At 39.5% G+C, this 21552-nt stretch overlaps 1 protein-coding gene across 5 annotated transcripts in view; it reads right to left on the bottom strand.

Moving 5' to 3' along the window:
• DENND2B (DENN domain containing 2B) overlaps positions 1-21552 on the bottom strand; it is a 212536-nt gene that overhangs the window by 78587 nt on the left and 112397 nt on the right. For 3 of the 5 annotated variants that reach the window (XM_072985737.2, XM_072985736.2, XM_072985738.2), the window contains 2 exons: positions 8808-10034; positions 3891-4027 (listed from right to left, as the gene is read on the bottom strand). In XM_072985737.2, the coding sequence (XP_072841838.2) occupies positions 3891-4027; positions 8808-10034 (1364 nt within the window). The remainder of the gene's footprint in view (positions 1-3890; positions 4028-8807; positions 10035-21552) is intronic. The other 2 variants (XM_072985740.2, XM_072985741.2) reach the window with 1 other exon arrangement.

Below are 21552 nucleotides of genomic sequence, written 5' to 3' on the forward strand. Positions count from 1 at the left end.
CTTTATGCATACATCTCAAGCTCTAAATATTAAACCAGATAAGACTTGGCTAAATCTGTGGAGAGCAAAAACAACACACCTTGCTGAATGAATGAATGCCGAAGAGTGTCTCCCACCAGGACAAGATTCTACCTGGGTGATCTGGAAGTCACTTAACAGACTTCAAAGCAGAATAGGAAGATCAAGAATAATCAAGTAAAATGGGGCTACTTGAATACAGGACAAATTTTCTGTGAATGTGGAGAAATTCAATCAATGCAGCATTTATGTGCATGCAGTTCATGCCGCACCACGTGAAATGAAGAAGATCTAATAAGCAGGTGAGATAAGGCAATTGAAGTAATGTGCTTCTGGTCAAAACTATCTAATCATTTCAACATTTTATATTTTTTTGAACTTTATCTATAGTTCATATACATTTATAATTTTAAATTGTACAATGCTCTCATGCAAAGAAAGAAAGAAATTTAAAATTACATTCTATATACTAATTCTCTATGTGGGAGGACATTTTTTTACATGTAGCCATAGTTGTTATTTAACTGAATTCATTTTAATTATCTAGAAAAGCAGGGTAAAATTGAGTGTGCTCACACAATGCAACTTGATACATGTCGATTCAGAAGTGTATTCCAATGAGTCATGAAAACATATTCCCCGCAGAACTTAAAATGTTATTTTTAAGGAAAATGAATATAATGATATATTGGAGCTGGTCCGGGATGGCTTCCGCATGGCATTGTACCCAGCCTTCTTAAAAGCATCTTTTAAAGTTCTGTCCCCACAGAAACAGATACAGGATTGCATCCTAAGTATGTCACATCTAAGTTCCAAGTGGATTTAATTGGCTGTTATGTGTCATCAGGGTGCTCTCAAACTATGGTCACCTTAACAGGATTTCTGAGTAGTGATTTTCATTAGCACCTTAACTTAGTGAGTTTCCAAGCTGAGCAGGGATTTGAACCCAAACCTCCTAAATCTTGATCTAACACTCTATGCACTACATCATACTGCTGTCCAGATTTAATTTAGTTATGGGGTACAACTAGACAAACCAATTATCCTGATCTAGATCAGTCTAGATTGTGCCGAACATGGTTGCTTTGAAGTACAATATGTTCTTTGGAATGATCCTGGCATCCACATGCAAGAATCAACTACATCACACCTCAACTGGCCCTGTTTCGCACAAATTAGACCAATACAGTGGTGCCTCGACTTACGAACGTCCCGACATAGGACCATTTTGAGTTACGACCAGCTCCAGCTGCAAAATTTTGCTTCTACTTGCAACCAGAGGTTCGAGTTGTAACCAGAAAAAGGCAGGGGAGAAAGGCGGGGAGTTCAAATTGCTAACCATTCTTTGTAGTTCTTTCGTCCCAGCAGTTAATGTGCGATTGGAAGAAGCTTCAGACTGCCTGGTAAGGTGCTGCTTTCTACTTTTTAAAAACTGTCCTGTGTGGGTTTTGCAGCATGGTTTTGGGCTGGGTGGTGGGATTATGTTTCTATGCTGTGATGGGTCTTGCAGGGTTTGTTTGTTTTTTGGGGGGGGTTCCCCCATTTCCAATGGGTCTTGCAGGGTTTGTTTTTTGGTTTGTTTGTTTTCCCTTTTCTGGTGGGTCTTGTAGGGTTTGTTTGCTTTTTGGGTCCCCCCCCCCCCCATTTCCGATGGCTCTTGCAGGGTTTGTTTGCTTTTTGCTTTGCTTTTTTTGCATTTCCGATGGGTCTTGCATGGTTTGTTTGCTTTCTGCTTTGCTTTTTTTGCACTTCCAAAGAGTCTTGCACGGTTTGTTTGCTTCCCCCCCCCCTTCAGCTGGAACAGATTAATTGCATTTCTGATGGGTCTTGCAGTGTTTTTTGTTTTTGTTTTGGTGATTTTTTTTCTTCTGCCAGAACAAATTAATTGCATTTTAATGCATTCCTATGGGAAATGATGTTTCAACTTATGACCATTTCGAGTTACGACTGGAGTTCTGGCACCAATTCATTCATAAGTCGAGGCACCACTGTATTCATTCCCTTTAAAGGGAAAGGTGGGGACCCAAGAAAAACCTTCCTGTCTCTTCCTCCATCCTTTGCCTAAACTACATATCAATCATGAGAAATGGAAAGCTTTGCCACTCACCTACAGAGGGAAAGGAAAAGGAAGTTTCCCATCTGTTTTAATACAGTGGTGCCTTGCTTAACGATGATAATCCGTTCCAGGAAAATCGCTATTAAGCAAAAACACTGTAAAGCGAAATTAAAAACCCCATTGAAACACATTGAAAACCATTCAATGTGTTCAAATGGGGTAAAAACTCACCATCCAGTGAAGATGCTCCATACGGCAGCCATTTTCGGTGCCTGTATAGCGAGGAATCCATCCCTAAACACAGCAGGGAGCCATTTTAAGCACCCGGTGGCCATTTTGAAAACCCGACGATCAGCTGTTTTCGATTGAAGCGATCATTGCTAAGCGAAATTGAGATCGCAAAAACTTCGTCGTTAAGCGAATTCGTCGTAATGTGGGGCAATCGTTAAGTGGGGCACGACTGTAGTTGCTAACTGACATAGCACATCAGCTATGCATTGAAAGGGTTTTTGGTGTGTTGGCAAATATTAAAAAGAAATGGAAAAATTCCTCTCCCTTCTCCTACACAGACGAATAGCAAAGAAACTTTCCATTTCTCAATAACTTCTGGTGGTGTAAGCTAAAGGACAGCTTAAGCCAGCCACTTTGGTTTGACCCCAGTGCTCACACATACTGGAACCAAACCAAAACAGAGCAATCTTTCCTGCACCAAGCCCCCCTCAAAACTGTAGCTCCTGACAAGCACCCAAAAAAGTATGAGCAGACATTGATCAGAGTGGGCTGGTTCACAATGGCCCATGCATCGTGTGGTTACCAGGATAAGTTGCAAACCAGGCAAGACTAAACCACAGGACAATGCCCATCTGATAGCACACACAGTTAACTTTTCAGTCTAATTTCAATAGGACTTGAGTGTAGCTAATTCAGTCCCATTCCAATTCAGGAAGATTACAACTGAAAGCTAATGCTCAGTCCACACACAAAGTATTCCATCTATTGATTTGAGACAAGGCAATTGGTTATGCATCTACAATTTGATGATTTTTTTAAGTAGGAGAGGCTTCAGTTGCTTAGTTCAATGTCTTTAATCTGCTTTACTTGTCTGAAACATCACTTTAAAAGAGGATGAAAATAAAGAATACAGCAATGGAAAATTAAGCAAGCAGACCTTGCTGATTTTAATAGATTAATATTCTAAAACCATTTAACTATTTGCCATTAACATTTACTTTATTTTTATTTTAGCCTATATTTAGTATGGCCAGATCAATAACACATCTCTACTTCTCTTTGTTAAGCATCTAATCTGAAGGCATGAATGACTTCCAATTGAACAAGTAATCATGGCATGGATAGAAGACTCAGGGAATTCTGAAGGTAACTGCTGTGCAACAGTTTACATAAACATTTCCGAAGCATAAGCCAACAGTACAGTTCCGAGAGCTGCCCTCCTGTTGATAGTTCTGCAATTTCTGCATTTCCTTCTGCACTCTTTAATCCATTATAGGTCCTCAGCCAAAGCCTTTAAAATTAGGGATTTAAGTCCATGAAAAACATAGTTGTAGCTGACCAAGTAATCTGCGTCCATTAAGTTTACTTAGTGAGGTTTTAGAGGAATCAAGACCTCTTGCTTACAGCCTGTGCATTATGTGTTTGTTCTAAAGCATTAGTAAATTTACTCTGTACTTAACTCCTTCTTTCTGGCAGCAGCAGCAAGAGCTCTTGTACAGCAAAGCAACACACTCAGCAAGCTAGTCTCTACTCAACCTGCTGTTCAACCTTCAAGCATCTATTCTGTGCCCCAAGAGGTACTCACCGACAATGTCTTCATAGGCATTCTCTTCTAAAGTGCTCTTAGACCCAAACTTGTGCTGGTTCTCAGTACCATTCTCACTTGGGGAGGGTGGGTACAAAGCCTGGAGGCTTGATGCATCTTCAAACTCAAAGGACTTTCTAGAGTGGAGAAAAGGCAACAGAATAATGTTGGTATTGCCTCCTGAACTTACATAAGCTAAGTGAGCTGCAGCTTAAGGCCTCCAATCACATACCTCTAAATTCAAAGCAAAATGAAACACACACACACACACACACACACCCAAATTCAAGATAATTCATTTTTGTAGCAATCATGCCTCTTAAATCAGACACAGTTTAGGGTTCCAACATATCTTAATCCTACCCTACACAGTACATAATTAAGATCCAACAGTGCATATACAACATTATCCAAGTTTAAGTTCTCAGAAAGAAAAGATTACTGTACATCCTGTTTTTGCAATGGTTCAGGATGCCCTGAAGCTGTCCTACATAGTTGATTCCATGACGAACATGCTTTCCCAAATACATCACCAGCTGACATTTTGACGTGTCAATGGAAAGACAGCTCCTCATCAAACCTAAATATGTATACTGTACATAGTCACAGTGACCAACGTTCTGGTCCTTGGCATAGCAAATCACAATAGAATCAATGGGGATTTAGTCAGCTCCTCTATGTTCCATGGATTCAAATGGCCCCACCATAACTGCAATGCACTATGCTAAAGTAAGTCATGACTACAATAGGCCCATTTGAATCAGTGGAAATCAAAGAAGGAATTGGCTGACCAAATCCCCATTGGTTCAAACAGCCTATTCTAGTTGCAATTTACTGCATTATGCAGCAGAATTTTGGCCGTTATCTCACAACATTTAGTAGATACACAAAACAACAAATTAATTATATATTGAACTACTAAGTAGGGATGGATGAAAATTTTGTTCTTTGCAGTGAGAAATTGCCAAAATTGGAAAAGTTCTTTATGAACAGTATAGAAAGAACTTGATATTTATTTAAAAAATTCAAATGTGAGCAAAAGGTCGCCTTATAAAAGTCTGTCTTTGAATCTCTCTGTACTCGACCATACTGGAGATTCTGAATTGGGGTCCCCAACTCTTCCCTTCTAAGAGGCTCCTCATCTTCAGCAGCTACACCTTTTCAAATACCATGGCCTATTCCATACTGGGAATAACTATACTGTTTGAATCTGTCCAGTTTAGATTGGTGCAGATTTTCGGAGTGTAACAAAATTAGCAAATGCAAAAATAGGCAATACCTTTATAGACCACAACAATTTACAAATATATTCATAAATGTGATGGAAAGAATGTGGTTCTTTAAAAAAATCACATGTGGGAGAAGAATTATAATATTGAGAGTTTCATCCATTCTATCACTAGGACTTGGTGACAAGTCCGGGACATAAAATTGTCAGACTGTGATTTGACTATAACTCCAACATAATGAGAGTTAAACAAAGTTAATTATAAAAATATTTAAAAACAACTTTATTGCAAGAATGCCCACCACTACCCTGGTGAGATATTTAGGCCAACAGAGATGTCACACCAGACTTTTTTTTTTCTTTTTCTTTTTAATTTTGCAGAATTTGTGCTGGCTTATGACCTGAACATGCACTGAGTCAACTGCAGTACCATCACATTCATTAATATTCTCCACAAAGTGACCACACAAACCAAGTTGTAGTGGTGGGTGGGAGTGGAGATTGGTTGCACAAAGTCACTTTAGGTTGCTACAGTGCTTTTCCTTTCAGAATGTATTAAGTTTTGGCTCAGCTGTATCTGTAGGCCAGCTGGCTCCTCAGATGTTGATGGGCTTTCTCTCCAGAAGCCCTGAGGTCTGGCAATGCTGACTGACAAATCTGAGAGCAAGAAGAGGCATTTGAAGGAGCAAAGCTCGATTACATACTCTGCTTCTGAGGTTAGTGACTTAAATCTCTCACAAACAGCCTGTGTGAACCCTTATTAAAATACAACCCTCTTCTTCTCTAGAACTTCCAAAGGTCTGTTCTTCCCCACTGATAATCTGCAGATAAGAGGAAAGTCCTGGGGGACCAACTTTGTAGGGTTTATGGGTCAACTTCTCTCCCTGACTCACTGCAGACCACACTACCAGTTAGTAGGCATCCTTCAGTCTCAAGAGACTATGGTATCTCGAGACACTACCATTTCCCAATGAAACCTGAAGCAGCCAGAAGCCCATTCAAGTATAAGAAAAGTGGATAAGTCTTTTGTGAAGGAGACAAGGCACACCTTGAGCTCCACAAACTCACACACACATCAGAGCAATGTATGTGGTTTCCTGAAGCTCTCCTGGGTTCTGCAGATTGTCAGCTACCTCCCATCTCCAAGTGACTGCTAAATGCTTCCTGCTCTCAGTATTACCCACAGCACTACGAAACATTACTTGCCATCCCCCTTGTTACATCAATGGCATTAAATGATACAGTAATGTCTTTGCTCGTTGTAATTTTTAATTCAAGAGCATAAGAGGATGTTATTGCGAGATTTCACCATTTAAGCTAGGCATTTCCCAAATTTCTGTGCTTCATTCTATGGTCAAGCATTAACTTCCAAAACAAAGATTAATAACCACCACCACCATCACCATGCTCCTTAAAATTTCTGCTCTTGCTGAGATTATGGCCAACGTCCAAAAATACATGCAGTTACACTCTCATCTTGAGCTCGTGCTTCTTAGAACTCTATTATGAATCAAAAGTAATAGTTTCTCTTCCCTGCCTATCATAATGTCAAGCTGTTATAATATTAAACTTGTAAAGAAAGAAAAAAGACAGTACCCATTAACATTCAACTTACAAGTATATTCAAAATATTGTTAAGGTACTCTTCCTCTTCAGAACCATTAATAAGAACTCAGTGTAGACAACCAAATATATTTAATAATCATTAGCTTCCATCCAAAGTATTTCAGGCAGGGTTCTACAATGGTTCCTGCTCCAACCATTTGTGCACAGCCCCAAAGCCATCCCTGAGGCTCAAAGGACACACAAGACCTGATATGTTGTGTGCGACTAATTGGGTGCTTTACTTAAAAGTACATGAATGGCTCCTAGTCTGGACTGAAGATATGAAACACAGGAAGCAAAGGCTCATCTTTCCTTTCCCAGCTGTATTATGCCCCCATGTTATAGTTAGCAAGAGTAAACAAACAAACATTGTACAGCACAGAGGGCTACAACAAACCTTTGAAAATGGGGAACGGGTAAACATGGAAGACATTCCTTTTACAAGTAAAAAAAGCCTTCCTTTCACACAACAAACTACATATTTGGATCAAAGTTAGCACCTGAAACAGTTAAAATTTCATCAATAATCATCAAACAAAATGGTACAAAATCAAGATTCAGAAGTGAATTGTACAACATCAAGATTCTAATAACTCAGTTCTACTTTAGATTGTTTGGCTGGTGTGGAAGGCAGACTTTCCCAACGAGTATTTCAACCACATACAAAATTTTAAATCGCCAATCTGAGCTATGAATTCATCACATATTTGGCTTTATCAGATCTAACCAGTACTGCTGAAAATCCACCATAGTATTGATAATATGGCAAGTAAATCACTGTTTAATCCCTTAGAATTTAGAATTATCTTGAGTAGTAAGTGATTACATCATTAGCAGCTTTTAAAACATCTGCAAATGTCTTTAAGAAGATGAAAGTCTATAGTGTAGTACTGGCTTGCATTCCAGAAGTTTAGAAGACTAGGGATCACATCTTCAGAAGGACAGAAACATTAGTAGATGTGGATCTAAGTCACAGGCAAGTATATGTCTTCTATGACTTCCGGCTATTCGAACATGTCTGTTTTTGCTTTGGCTGCTTTAGACATTACTGGGTTTGCTCATGGGGTACTCTTGCTTTTCATTCTGTAGTAAAATTGATAGTCAGGTCTACAGGCATTTTGGGAATCTGTGTACATGCAGATTTGGTTAATGTGATCATAATTCAGCATCTTGAAAAGCTCATGTTTCTCTTAAAATGAATTAATCAACTTTTAGCTCATGTTTCTCTTAAAATGAATTAATCAACTTTTTGACTCGTGGTTCTGAAATCTATGCACAACCAGTTTTATCTCAAAAACCCAAAAGAGAGGCAAGTAGGATTTCCAACGGCCTAGGGAACAAAAAAAAAAAACAAAACCTGAAAAGCAATAAAGTACTTTATTCAAAGTACATTTCACATCTGGATAGCTCCAAGGTTTAGGAATCTGGTTGCAGAGGAAGAGACTGGACGTTCAGTTCCCCACTGTGCCCCATAACTGAGACTAGACTCAATGATCCTTAGGATCCTTTCCAGCTCTGCAGCTCCAAGATTATATATTGCCTATATTAGGGCATTTATAACACAAATGCACTTTATTAACAACTCTCCAGTGATCCAGAACATAGGTTACCGTTCTTGTGTATCCCAGGTGGTGTTACTGTGAAAATAAATGTTTGTTTTGCAGCTGTGGTTGTTAGGAGACTTGCATCCTTTTATGGCAACATCCTACACCAAACCTTGATCAACACTGGAGGTCTTGGTTCTATAGTACAAAAGCTGTGGCATGAGCTTTCTATCACTGAGAAGTACTTACTACCTTAAAAGAAGTTAGACCTTTTTTTAAAAAAAACATGCTTTCAACAGTTTTTCTTAGCATTTTTCTGTGCACATTTTTATATCATTGCATGTCTAATTATTTTTTAAATTGTACGTTTATTGTCCTTCTAACTTTAATTGTATTTGAAGTATTGTGGCCTGCCTGGAGTCCTATTACAGGAGAAAGGTGACCAAAAAACTAAAACAAGTAAATAAAAAAGCAAGTATCTGGTTACGTAGAAACAACTTCACAAGAGTACATAACAATAGTTTGTTCCCCCTTCTTTACCTATTTTGGGATTTTCTGTGAAAGCGTGACTCTTTTTTCTGCCTCCGGGTGACAGGGGGAGCAGGAGTCGATGGAAGAGGGGGAGGGACAGCAGCCAGAGTTGAAGGAGGTAGGCCGTTGCTTGGTTTACTTTTATGATTCTTGTCAGCTTCATACTCAAAGGTGCGTTTCGGCTTGGGCACAGGGTTTACTGCTGTGTTTCCCAGGCTCTCAGGAAGCAGCTTAGGGCCAACAGAATCAACTGCTGTATTAAGTCCATCAAGTGTTTTGCTAGTTTTCTCACTCTCACTGGGTGTCTCTGGATTATTCCCACATGCAGCTACCTTCCCTACTTTGCTATCATTTGCGTTCTCCGTCAAGGCCTCCACTACACCCAACGTCACAGGCTTTTTCTTTCCTCTATCTACACTATAGCAACTACTTGGCAATTGAGGAAGACCCCTGCCGGGCTGTTCTTTCAACACCTGTTCAATTTTCTGTATCCTGTTCAGCACAGCAGAACTCTCTTTTCTAGCATTCCCCTTGAGGAAGGCGTTTGAAGGCTCGCTCCTACTTGGCCTCTTTTCGAGCCTGTGGCAGGAATCTCTGTCCAGGAATTCCTCCTCCTCTGTTTCTGGATAGGAGCATTCAGAAAAAGTCCTGCTCATCCTCTGGAATCCTTTGTACTCAAATGTCTTCTCACTGCAGGGAGAAGGCAACATACTAGGGCAGCTCTCACTGCCCGACCGATCCCCAGCATCCCTCTTGTCCAAACATACATTCATTCTAGGGGGAGCCTCTCTGCGGCACTCCCATTCCGATATCTTCTGCCTGATACCAAGGGCTTGGGAGTGGACACTGACCCTGCTGAGGGACAGATTCCTTAGATTTGCTGCTGTCCCCAAAGAGAGAGTGCTCCGAGTGAGCTGGCAGCCATCGACTGCTTCACCATCTTGAGCCTCCTTGGTCACCTCCTTTGGGTCTTCAGCCCGGACAAAAGAGAGCCTTTTATCTAAGCAACCAATGCTAACAGCTTTGAGGAGATGATTTGGAGATTCAGTGTCTGAGGAGGAAGTGGAGGTACTTCTTAAAGTAATTCCCCAGTTAGTCCGATCCTTGAGGAGGGGCCTGGAATTAGAAACTTTGGTGAAACTACTGGAGTGGCAGGAGTCCTCACTATCACTGAGGGGATTTGATGTTGGGCTTCTTGGTTGGTACAGAAGAGGTGGTGGAGAGATTGATTGACACCTGAAAGTGAGAGGAAAAACATGAATCAACCATCTGACTCCCTAAGCATTACTCCTTTGATGTCGTTTTCTTAAATCAGATTTATGGACTGAACCAAAATAACTATTTTGCTAAAATTATGTCCACAATTGCACAGATTTGGTACTAGAATAATGTCCTTTCCTTTTTGCTTTTAATCAGCTGTGATCTTCAAACATTTTAAAGAGCACTAGAACAGAACTATTTAAAAGAAGAAAAGTCGGGTAGAAATTAAACAAAATAAAATTAATAAACACCAAGCTTGCTAATTTTGAGGATTTTTTTCCAAATACAGCCACATTCTTTTTTCCAGCACACCCACAAGTTAGATAATTTAGGAAGCTCACAAACGAAATGTGGTGGATGTGTTCACCTTTCTGGTCTTAAAGAATCATACATTTTCTTCAAAATATGGGCATTCTATATTTTTATCATAGGTACAATAATTATAAATAGTCTTCCACAGATTTATATACTCTAGCCTTGTAAACAAATTTCCCAAATTTACTAGTCTATCTAAAAACAAAACAAAGCAAGACAAAATGAATCAAATGCCAAAATGAATACAAAATACACCTTTACCCAGATGTTACTACGTCAGAAGTTTAACCTAAGAAAAGTATTAGCTATTGTAAATTTGACAGGACACTCTCCCAATAAACTAACAATACTGCTACAATTTTTATTATTTTTGATTTGGAAAATACTAAATTCAGACATCCAAGGATGGAACCCTAGATATGGAAGTATCTGTCCCTGCTATTTTGTGCTGGAACTTTAAGTAGCAAACATTGCTGCTCCTTGGTAATGCTACCAAACATGGCTTTTACTTACTCTATATAATACCTAAAATTAAATTCTAATTTTGTGAATAAGAGTTGGGGGATTGTTCCTTAACTTCCATGCTTTATGTCATAAGGGACCTTTTAAGTAACTCCAAGTAACTACAGGAAATGTCTCAATTGGATAACATGGATGTTGGAGAATTGTGCTAATTAAAGAATTCCTGTTCTGTTCAAGGGCTCCCCCAACTCAGAGAATGATTACACATAAGCTGGACAAGCAGCAAGACTGAAAACTTTAATTACCAAATATCTCCCTTCCTTGAAATGTCCTCACCCTTCCACAGGCACAATTTACACAACAGGATTTTAGCTATCTTTTCAAAAAGTGAGAACCAGTGTGAAGAGGAGAATAAGATTATGGTTAAGAGCATGAGCCGTCCCCTTGATCGTCTGGGGCAGAAGTAGTTGACACCTTTATGTCCACCTTGCCTATGGAAATGAACGATCTAACTATAGGAGGAGGGGTCACTGAAGTGCAGGGGAAGGAAAAGGCGGTAACAGGAGGGGTGACAGAAGGTTTCTTGATGACAGAGGAGGATGAGAGAAAGAGTGCTGGGGTTCGGAAGAGTGGATTAGTCCAGAGCGGGAGGTAAAAGAGGAAGGTAACATAAAGAAGAGAGAGGAGAAAGAAACTTAAGTTTTAAATGTTCCGGGAAGAGATGAAGCGAGAAAAGAAAGAGGTGGGGGACATACACGAGGGTGAGGAGGTCAAGGTCTAGAAATACAATTTCTGGACCATATATGTGTACATGTGGGGGGAAAGGAGGAAGGTGGTCCAACCAGATCTTATTCCAGTGGCTCAGATACCTCGCAAGGGAGATTGGGCCAATCACCCATGTTGTGGAACCATCTGCACAGCGAGGAGCAATCCTATGAGAAGGCCAGAGAGAGATTTGGAACATCTCTGTGTTAAGAGACCAATGAGATAGTTAATGGACTTCTTATGTTATGGACTGTATCTCTGTTAGCAGCCGGTCCTGTTGGTCCCACAGAAGTTATTGTTGATTCCCCTACCCCCTTTGAAAGTAAATTTTTGGCTGATATGACTGCGTTTCCTGTGGTTAATTCCGCCAAAAAGGAGGAACTGCTTAGTTTTATATCTGAACCCAATCACAACCAGTCATAATGTTTTATTGTCCCAATAACCCTTGCTATAACTTGGAATTGTTAAAGTACAGACTTTGGGGCTGTTGTGTAATGCTCAGCTTGTACTCCTTCCTCTTGCTCAAAATTACCACAAATATTCATTACAAAATCTTTGATGAATGGAATTGTGCAATATATAATTATCTAGTGTTTAGATCTCATTTGTGAAGGGGATTTCCTCTTCACTTAAGCCAGGTATAAGGAAATAGAGCAGTGACTCAGACACTGTTCACCATTTTCTTTTAATTCAGTGAGCTTTTCTTTTCTCTACGGGGTTAAGCATTTAAAAAAAATTCTTTATTATTATTTATTTATTTTATTTTTTGCTTTAGACCTGCTACTATGTAATTTAAACCATACCAGTATATGCTGATTCTTCAATTTTCCATCTCTCTTTTGCTACCTCTGCATGCTTTACCATGTGCTTCAGAATGGGCACATATGATACAAATTGTATTTCAAATGTTGTAAGCCGCCAGAGACCTTTGGGTAGTGTTGGCGGCATATAAATAAAATAAAATAAAATAAAATAAAATAAATAAATAAATAAATAAGCTGTACAAAAGTATTTGAGATTATTGTATATGACTTAAAACAGAACCGGTTCTCAAATGTAATTAGGCTTGCCAAGTCAGCAACACCTTGAGATTTGAGGGCCAAAACCCAAGTGTAAGGATGGCCATTATAATTTTACAAAGATGAGGCAGGGTTGCGGTGGAGAAGAACTGCTACTGGGTCATTGGAAATTGGAACAAGAGAAATCCAGATTAATGGAATCAAAATTAAAACAAAATCCAGCTGGCCAAGTAGTCCAGAGCTGGGGCTTTTTTGGTAGTTGGGCAGGCAGCAAAACATATCAGACAGCTGGTATTTCTGTCATTTCCACCATGACTCACATCTCACAAACCTTATCTAGCGCACATACCCCCAAATCACAGAACTGAAAGACAGAAGAAACCCACAGGATCACTGAATTCCAACCCTGTGAAGAAGCAAGAAATTCACATTGAAAGCATCCATGACAGAGGCTTCTTGTTGCGGCAAGAACCTGTTGGGATTCAGGGAAGCTCCTGAAACTGACCAGGACCCCTCAGTTCCATCTCTCCCTCCACCCAAATTAGGGAGGGAAAGGATGGTCCCCTAGGACAAATGATGTCTGAAGCAGAATAGATGACAAAAGGGGGGGGATGGGATCGACGAAGGCTGGTTCCCCCTCCGAAGTTGCATCTGAGTGCATGGACCGAGGAGGAAGCCATCTTGGCAAAGAGCTGAGAACACCCCAAGTAGAAAGTAATAGAGTGTAAAAGGATAGTGAAAATATCTGAACCAGAGATTCTGAGTAAGTTAAAGTATCTGTTCATGTAAGGAAAATCTTAATAGACCCAAATAACTACACTAAAAAGAGACAGATACAAAGAGTCGGCAAAATGGTCTTTACCTTTTAAAAAACCTTACAGTAGAAGCAAGCCTCCCCTGCCCCAGCTTGGACCGGGAGAACAAGAGGAGAGAAGAGACAAAGAGAAAAGGGGGAGAAAAATTACCTAACCACGAAAGTAGAGCAATTTAAGATAATCGCTCACGTGACTATCTAAAATATCAATATTAATCCTACTTATTTCAAAGCACTGTGGATCCTTTAAATTTGTATTGTTTGATTTGGTGACTGTGAGAACTTTCCAGCCGGGAGGGAAGCTCCAACACCCCCCCCCCTTGGATCAGACACGTAAACAAGCATCACTCATGGAGATGCGACCAGAGGATGTCCAACAAAATATAGACACAAGAATTGATATAGCATATACCAGGAATAAAAATCTTCCCAGAGAAATTCATGTATAATTTATGAGAAATGTCTTTTGAGATAAAGTTTCTAAGAAATATACAAAGCAAGAAACATAAAGAAAATATAAATAAATTAAGATCTTGAAATATATTTCATGGCAAATAATACAGAAAAAAAAAGACAATGTGCAGAGTTGACATCCCTCTTGAGAACAAACTCAATTGTGTATAAGTGGTTGGTGCCTAAAGGTATCTTCTTTGAATTCCAGGAGCAGGGTTATTATTTTAACTCAAAACTGAAGGCAGAAGATTTTATGGAAACAAAGGAGAAGTGGCTGGACAGAAAAAAGCAGATGAGAAACGAGTTTGGGCAAATTCATGTTGGTCGCTTCGATGGCACTGTCCAGCCATCTCGTCCTCTGTCGTCCCCTTCTCCTCTTGCCCTCACATTTTCCCAACATCAGGGTCTTTTCCAGGGAGTTGTCTCTTCTCATGAGATGGCCAAAGTACTGGAGCCTCAGCTTCAGGATCTGTCCTTCCAGTGAGCACTCACTCAGGGTTGATTTATGATGATGCTCATCTTCCGGTGTCATATCTTTTAGCCTTTTGTTTCTGTCCACAGAGTTTGGTGTTTTTTTTTTGTTTGTTTGTTTTGGCAAAGATACTGGAGTGGCTTGCCAGTTCCTGCTCCAGGTGGATCGCGTTTAGTCAGAACTCTCCACTATGATCTGTCCATCTTGGGTGTCCCTGCATGGCATAGACCATAGCTTCTCTAAATTACTCAAGCCACTTCGCCACGACAAGGCAGCAGTTCCATGAAGGGGTATAAAATGGTAGAAGAATATTAATGATTATTATGTTGACAGGATATATAGGGAATAATTTCATAATTAGACTTGAAAGCCTGGAAAGCATCAACTAAAGAAAAATGTGATGGTCCAACTAGGGAAAAGACAGATTGGTAAATATAGTAATACTGGAAAATTTGCTGTTTTTCTTTTTATCTCTCTTTCTAGTATAATTGTATAAGCTGATGTAAATGTACTATCTCACTCTGTGGAATTTAACCTTTTCCCTATCCATATCTACCTCCCACAACCCTACATTCCCTTCCCCATAATCCTATCTCCATTGAAAAGAATAAAAATTAGATGGGGTGGGAAAAAGCATCCCTGAGAGATGGCCATCAAACCTCTGTTCAAAAACCTCAAATTAAGGAAGTATCCACCACTCTCCAAAGCTATCAATTCCACTATGAAAGAGCTCTTACTTTTAAGAATTCTCTCTTAATGTTTAGCTGAAAACTCCTCTCTTGTTACATGAATCTATTGTTTCAGGTCCTGCTGTCTGGAGCCACAGCATGCTTCACTTTCCACATGATGGGTCTGCAAATATTAGAAGGCAGCTATTCCTTCACATCTCAGCTAAACACACCCAACCCCTTAACTGCTCTGCACTGGGATGGGCTTTTTAAAAACATTTTATTGTCTTGGTTGCACTCCTCCGGACATTCCAGCTGGTCAATTTCCTTTCTTAAATTGTGGTGTCCAGAACTGGATGCAGTATGACTTGTGAGGTCTGCCCAAAACAGAGTTGCCATTATTTCTGTTCATCTGGGCATCATATTTCTACGGACAGAGCCTAGCATTGCACTTGCGTTTTTATTATTTGCTGCCACATCACATTGACGACTTGTGGTCTATTAAGGCATAAGATAAAAGGAATTACTGCCGTTAGACCTTGTAAAAGGCTCCTCATGTCAAGACTAACAGGGCCTGTCCAAGAAGGTTCAAAATTTGCAGTATTAGTACACCATTGCCTGTCGTCTTCTACATGATACAATGGGCCCAAGTGCATGGGTCCAATAGCTTCCTCCTCATTTCCCTCCTTTGCTTCTGCCTTTCTGGTGCACAATCATTGCTCATATGCAAGACACATACAGTATGAACACCTTCATGGTGAGTCAGTGAGGTCTGGTGCTATCTGCTGGAAATTTAGGGCTATCCCAGTCTTTAAAGCCATCTGAAATGCAAAAATTAAACATCCACTTCCTGTACAGCCATTTGCCCTGACATTTGTCTTTCTGTCTGGAGATCCAGTGAAGGGTAAGAAAAACCTGGCAAGCTTAAATGCAATTCAGATTGTGTTCAATAGGGCTTGGTCCCAACCTGATTTATGTAACTAACAATGCAAACTTATGCAGGGCTTCCTAGAGGTGAGTCCAATGGAGTACAATGGGACTTATTCTCAGGAAAGTAAGAAAAATTATGTGCATGTTCAGTCTGCAAGGAATGGTAGTAAACTGATTTTTAAAAAAATCTGTATGACTATAGAAAAATTCAACTTTATTTCAAAATAAATGTTGATCATACTTGAGTAAAGTTTCAATTAACTTTTCCACTTTCCTAATTTGCCTTGAGCCTCTGTATAAAGATAAAGTTGCAGCTACCTAGGTATGTGCACAGTTGTTAAAGGAATGTGATTTATTGATAAAAGGAACTGGTCACAAAAGTACAGCAAGGCCGCATGTTCTTTCCTGTATGCAGCAGAACAAGGTAAAACAAAACAAATTCTTTAAAAATCTAGTATTATCCAGCTACTTACAGCCAGTGTTTTTAATATTAAACCACATAGCAGAAAAAAAATTAAACCAAACACCTATGTTTAACTTTTTAACTACAACCTTACAAATATTCTTGGTCTGCAAATCCCATCATACAGTCAATGAAGCCACTAGTTTATATATATATGACCTGGCATCCTCTAGATGTGTTGGGCTATAATGCCCATCATCACCAGCCATCACCAGAGGAAGAAGACAAGGCTGCACTTGAATGATGATTCTCTTTCTTCCAGTCATTCAGTAGAATTATCAACTTGACTGTTAATTCACTTTCCCTCGAAATGTGATGCTTAAATTTGACCTTCTGTTCTGGTACTCATTTATTATTCATTCATTCATTTAAAATATTTCTACCCTGTTTTTCTCCTTAAAAGGGTCCATAGTGGCTTACAATATTATAAGGACAATATTTAAAAGCTAAGCATGGTAAGTATAGAAATATTTTAAAAGAATTAAACAAGTAACATTAAAATAGTAAATAAAGTCAATACTAAAAAAAATTAAAAAGCAACAACGCACCATAATCCCATTTGAAAAAATACCTCTCAGACTGCCAGTCACTAAGGAAAATCCTGTTTGAAGAGAAAGGTCTTTCCCTCTTGTGGAAGAACAGCAAAGATGAGGCCAGCTTGGCTTCTCATGGGAGGGCATTCCAGAGTCTGGGAGTGGCAACAGAGAAGGCCCTCTCCTGTGTCCCCACCAAGTGTGCTTGTGAGGGTGGTGAGACTGAGAGAATGGCCTCCCCTGATGATCTTAATGCCTGGGCAGGCTCATAGAGGGAGATGCGATCTTTCAGATAGCTTGGATCCAAACTGTTTAGGGCTTTATAGGTTAAAACTTAAAGACTGACACTCCATGTTTCAGTTCTAATCCAACAAAGCGGTCTGTGAGCTTCATCTAAGGAAACTGGCTGATCTATAGCTATCCAAGCCAGACATTTCTATGCAGAAAAAGAAACGCCTGAAACGTCTGACCCTCACGTCACATGTGGAATCTGCAAACTGCATTGGGGTTTCTTCTGATCTTCAACTTCTTAGTGAACCAGTAAAAGCCAAAATATGTTCCTCCTCTCTCCTCCTAGGTACCCCCTCAGTGTTAAAGGGGGGATCCCAGGGAACTCTCTGCAGGCTTTTCATTTCCTGGGCACATTGGATCAAGTCTCTTACACTGACTCGAATCCTACTAAATCCCACAGTTACACCCCTCTCTTACCAGGAACCCATTCCACTGGATTCCATATACCCAGCCCCTTCACTCATTATACACTACTGGGTTTTTGGGCTGAAATGAGAGAGACTTCTAGTTTTATTGAGAAACATATAGTGCCTGGAAAGAGGGAAAGAGCAAGGTGACTTTTAAGCTTTCCTTTAATTGTGACTAGATGTCAATAGCCAAAGTCAGACAATTGAGCAGCTGACTATATGTCCAGATCACCTTTTCTGCAAACAGGAGTTAGAGAACAGCTCAAGTTCAAAATGTTTACTTTACTCTGTTTCAAAGAATTCTCAAACAATGGTGCATAGAAAATGTGCCTTCTTATCAGCAGAGTGAGGCAAGACACATGTAGAACAACCTTTTGTAAACCTAGTTTTATTAGTAAAAGCTACACACTTTAAGAAAAGTTGATCCAACAAAATGACATTTTGCTTGCTTCATGGAGTTACCATGGAGTTACCATGGATTGCATTGCTTTGTTTAACCCTCTTTTGTGACTAGAGGTAGGGACAAGGGCTTTCTAGCTTGCTCTTGAATTTGTTTTCAACGTTCTGTCTTTTATTTAACACCAAACTGCAAAACATGTGGCTTATTCTACACTGCTTATTCCTAAGCTTACAATTTCCTTTCATTCCCACCTTCTGAATTCCCAGGATCAAAACGAACACTTATAGGAGGTACTAGTTTTTGCAAACAAAATTGTCTGGTAAAGTGAAAAATGGAGTGCTTAATCAGAGGAAATAATATTCCTTTTATAAACAACTCACAAAAATAAAAACAGGAGCCAATTATTTTAAGCACCTAAAAAACAGCCCCCCCAAAAAAGTTGAGATTTATTTATTTATTTATTTATTTATTTATTTATTTATTTATTTATTTATTTATTTATACATACCCCACCTATCTGGTCGTTGCGACCACTCTAGGCGGCTTACAACATACAATACAACGCAAATATAAGAAAAATTATAACACAATTAAACAATTCTACAAGATGGAAAACATATGAAACAAATTAAATAGAGAGAGGAGGGGAAAGAATTTTTAAAAAATCTTTGCAGGAATTGTATAGGATTCAACACTGTATGGAAGAATACAGATGATGGAGGGGGAGGAGGAAGGCAATGTACTAAAAATACAATTTTTTTCAAATGTCAGGAATGTACAGCAGAGTGTTGTATCCTACCAAGCTGTGAAGACAAAGAGAAGAGCTGTTCACATATTTCCTACTTCCAGACAAAGATAGTATACAGTAGTCTTTCACAACCTGCTGATCTCCAGATGTTTTACACTACAACTCCCATAAGTCTCTTTCTGCATAGAGAGTGTGACCTCCAGACATATTTGCTACTCAATCAAGCTATGGGATTAGTATCTGGCACCAAGCCTCGTAAGTAGCTGTGACTTTCCTTTTCTGGGGAAAAATATGGGACAAGGGAGAAAGCACTAAAGCCACCTGGGTAACAACAACTGTATTCAGATGCTCCAAGTCTTGCCTTCTGTGAAGCTGGGTAACATAGAGAAGTAACAGCAAGGAGCCCACAGAGGCACAACAGTGATCAGCAGAATGATAAAGCATCTGCACAAGCAAGCCACTGGGTACAGCAAACAGGAAGACAAGGTGAATGCTGACTGCCACCAACCCAAGCAAGCATTATAGTCCACGCTGAAAAAAAAGGCACATCAGCTATGGAGTGAGTGAAGTCACCCTGGAAAGTGAGAGAAGTTGAGCATTATTTTCCTGAGGAGACCCTTTCCTTGTGTGTTTCTAACCAGCTTCCCACAAGTGACAGTAGAATATATATTTTCAGCTCTTTTAATATTTCCTTCTTCAAGATAATGGGTAGGCAATCTCTAGGTCATACGGCTACATGCAACACATAATCTAAATTCAAAAGCTGTCTGAAAGCAAGCAGTTAGACCTCTGACAAGACTAAAGGGGTGTCAGAAGAAAGGAGAGAGAAAGGAGGAGTGTTGCCCCACCCATTTTGGCTCTAGCCTTGCCCACTGCTGGTTTCAATCCTACCCATCATTGTATGTAGCCTGAAAAAGTAACCCAAGGGGAACACGTACATCAGCAGAAAAAAAATTGTACACCATAGGTATTTTAAAGACACCAAAGACCTGGGGCATCGGGCCTTTCAGGATCCCTCACTACTGCTTCCTCCTTGCATCTTCTTGTATTAGCTGATGTTGCTACTTCCATATTTGCGGGGCCATTCATAGGTAAAGCCCTGCGTTATTGTTTCCCATGGATTCCTTAAATTGGCCCTGTTCCACTCTTTTAGACAACTTGTAACCAGAACAGTGGGCCTCTTTCAAAAATTAAGGAATGAGATACTCTTCTGCTTCATGCACAAGCGGCTCCAATTCAGTTCTGTTGGGGGGGGGGGATTTGCTGACACACTTCAGTCCTTTGATTATGAAACCCATAAAACATATGCTCCATAACAATTTTTTTAAAAGAAAGAAAGGAAAGAAAGACCGCTGGCCAGATATGGCAATAGCAATACACCTCAGAAATAATTTCTACTCCAGTGTTGTAAAACAAGCAGGCATGCTGTGAATGTGAAAGTCCAGGATAACCAATTTGTCAGAAGTAAGATACAGATATCACGCTACTAGATCTACCTAGTTACAGTACATGAGAGTTAACTGGATCACAAAATAGACTACATATCACAAGAGTAAGCTGAAGAACAAGTCAATTTAATCGATTCTACAATACAGCTGAGGTTCATAAAGCTCACCACACGAGAGACATCATTTCCCATTTGTACATGTTGGAGAAGTAGAATCAAGGGTCATTTGCACTTCTTATTTCAACATAATTTATGAACCGGTTCTGAGTCTTGTTCAACCTCATCAAAACACAAGGTTTTGAGAGCACAAGGAACATCACAGATGCTTAAGAATGCAACTAGAAATGAAAGACCCAAAATGCAAAATAGACTTTTTGTGTAATTCATATTCTTTTGGTGACTGACAAGAGAGAACCTCTTGAACATGAATGATTTATGTTTTGAAAGAAGTATACACGAAAGCCTTCTGTTTCTTTTATGTTCTCTCTTTCATTGGATATATCTGTGCACTTTCACTCTTTGTCTATCAAATAACCTAAGAAATTTCTCATGTAATAGCACTGCAAAGGCTATTAACAACAATGCAAGGAGAAAGTTGTGAGGAGTGGGAATTTTGAGCATATAAAACATTCTGGGGCTAGTTAGGAATGCTTCTTCTTCAGTTGTTCCTTGTGAGATTACCGTGTACAAAGCTCTTAGTGACCTTCATCTTAGATTGCCTGCTTCCCTGCTTCTGTGCCTCCATCTTGGATTCCATCCTTTTTGCCCCTTTTTTCTTGATATTTTGGGACTACTTTCTCTCATTTATTTGAACTTTATTTTATTATGCCATGCAGTCTGCCTAGCCAATGCATAACTTTTAGATTATTTAGAGGGGTCCCCCAATTTTTCCCCTTTGGGTTTTTTTGGGGAGGGACCTTCCTTAGATTAATTTTGCTGCTGCCTGGCTCACCTGCTGGATTCAAAGAAGAAAAGAGAGGACATTAGCCAGAGAGGAGAAAAAAATCCCATATTCTATTAGTTTGGTGGAGGGATGTTGAGCAGGGCCTTTGATTGTATTTTTTGCCTTTATCTGCTTGCTTGCTTTTCTTGGTTTTTGGAAGACAGAGCTACATTTTATTTTTCTATATTCTTCCCTATCGGGGGGTACTTTCCTTGTTTCATTGATTTTAAAAACTTTTTATTTAGTTTACAGTTTATTTATTCTATTAAATGTGTATACAGTGGGGTCTTGACTTGAGAACTTAATCCGTATTGGAAGGCGGTTCTCAAGTCAAAAATTTCTCAAGTCAAATCTGCATTTCCCA

This window comes from Pogona vitticeps, chromosome 1 (assembly GCF_051106095.1).
Source record: "Pogona vitticeps strain Pit_001003342236 chromosome 1, PviZW2.1, whole genome shotgun sequence".
NCBI classification, from domain to species: domain Eukaryota; kingdom Metazoa; phylum Chordata; class Lepidosauria; order Squamata; family Agamidae; genus Pogona; species Pogona vitticeps.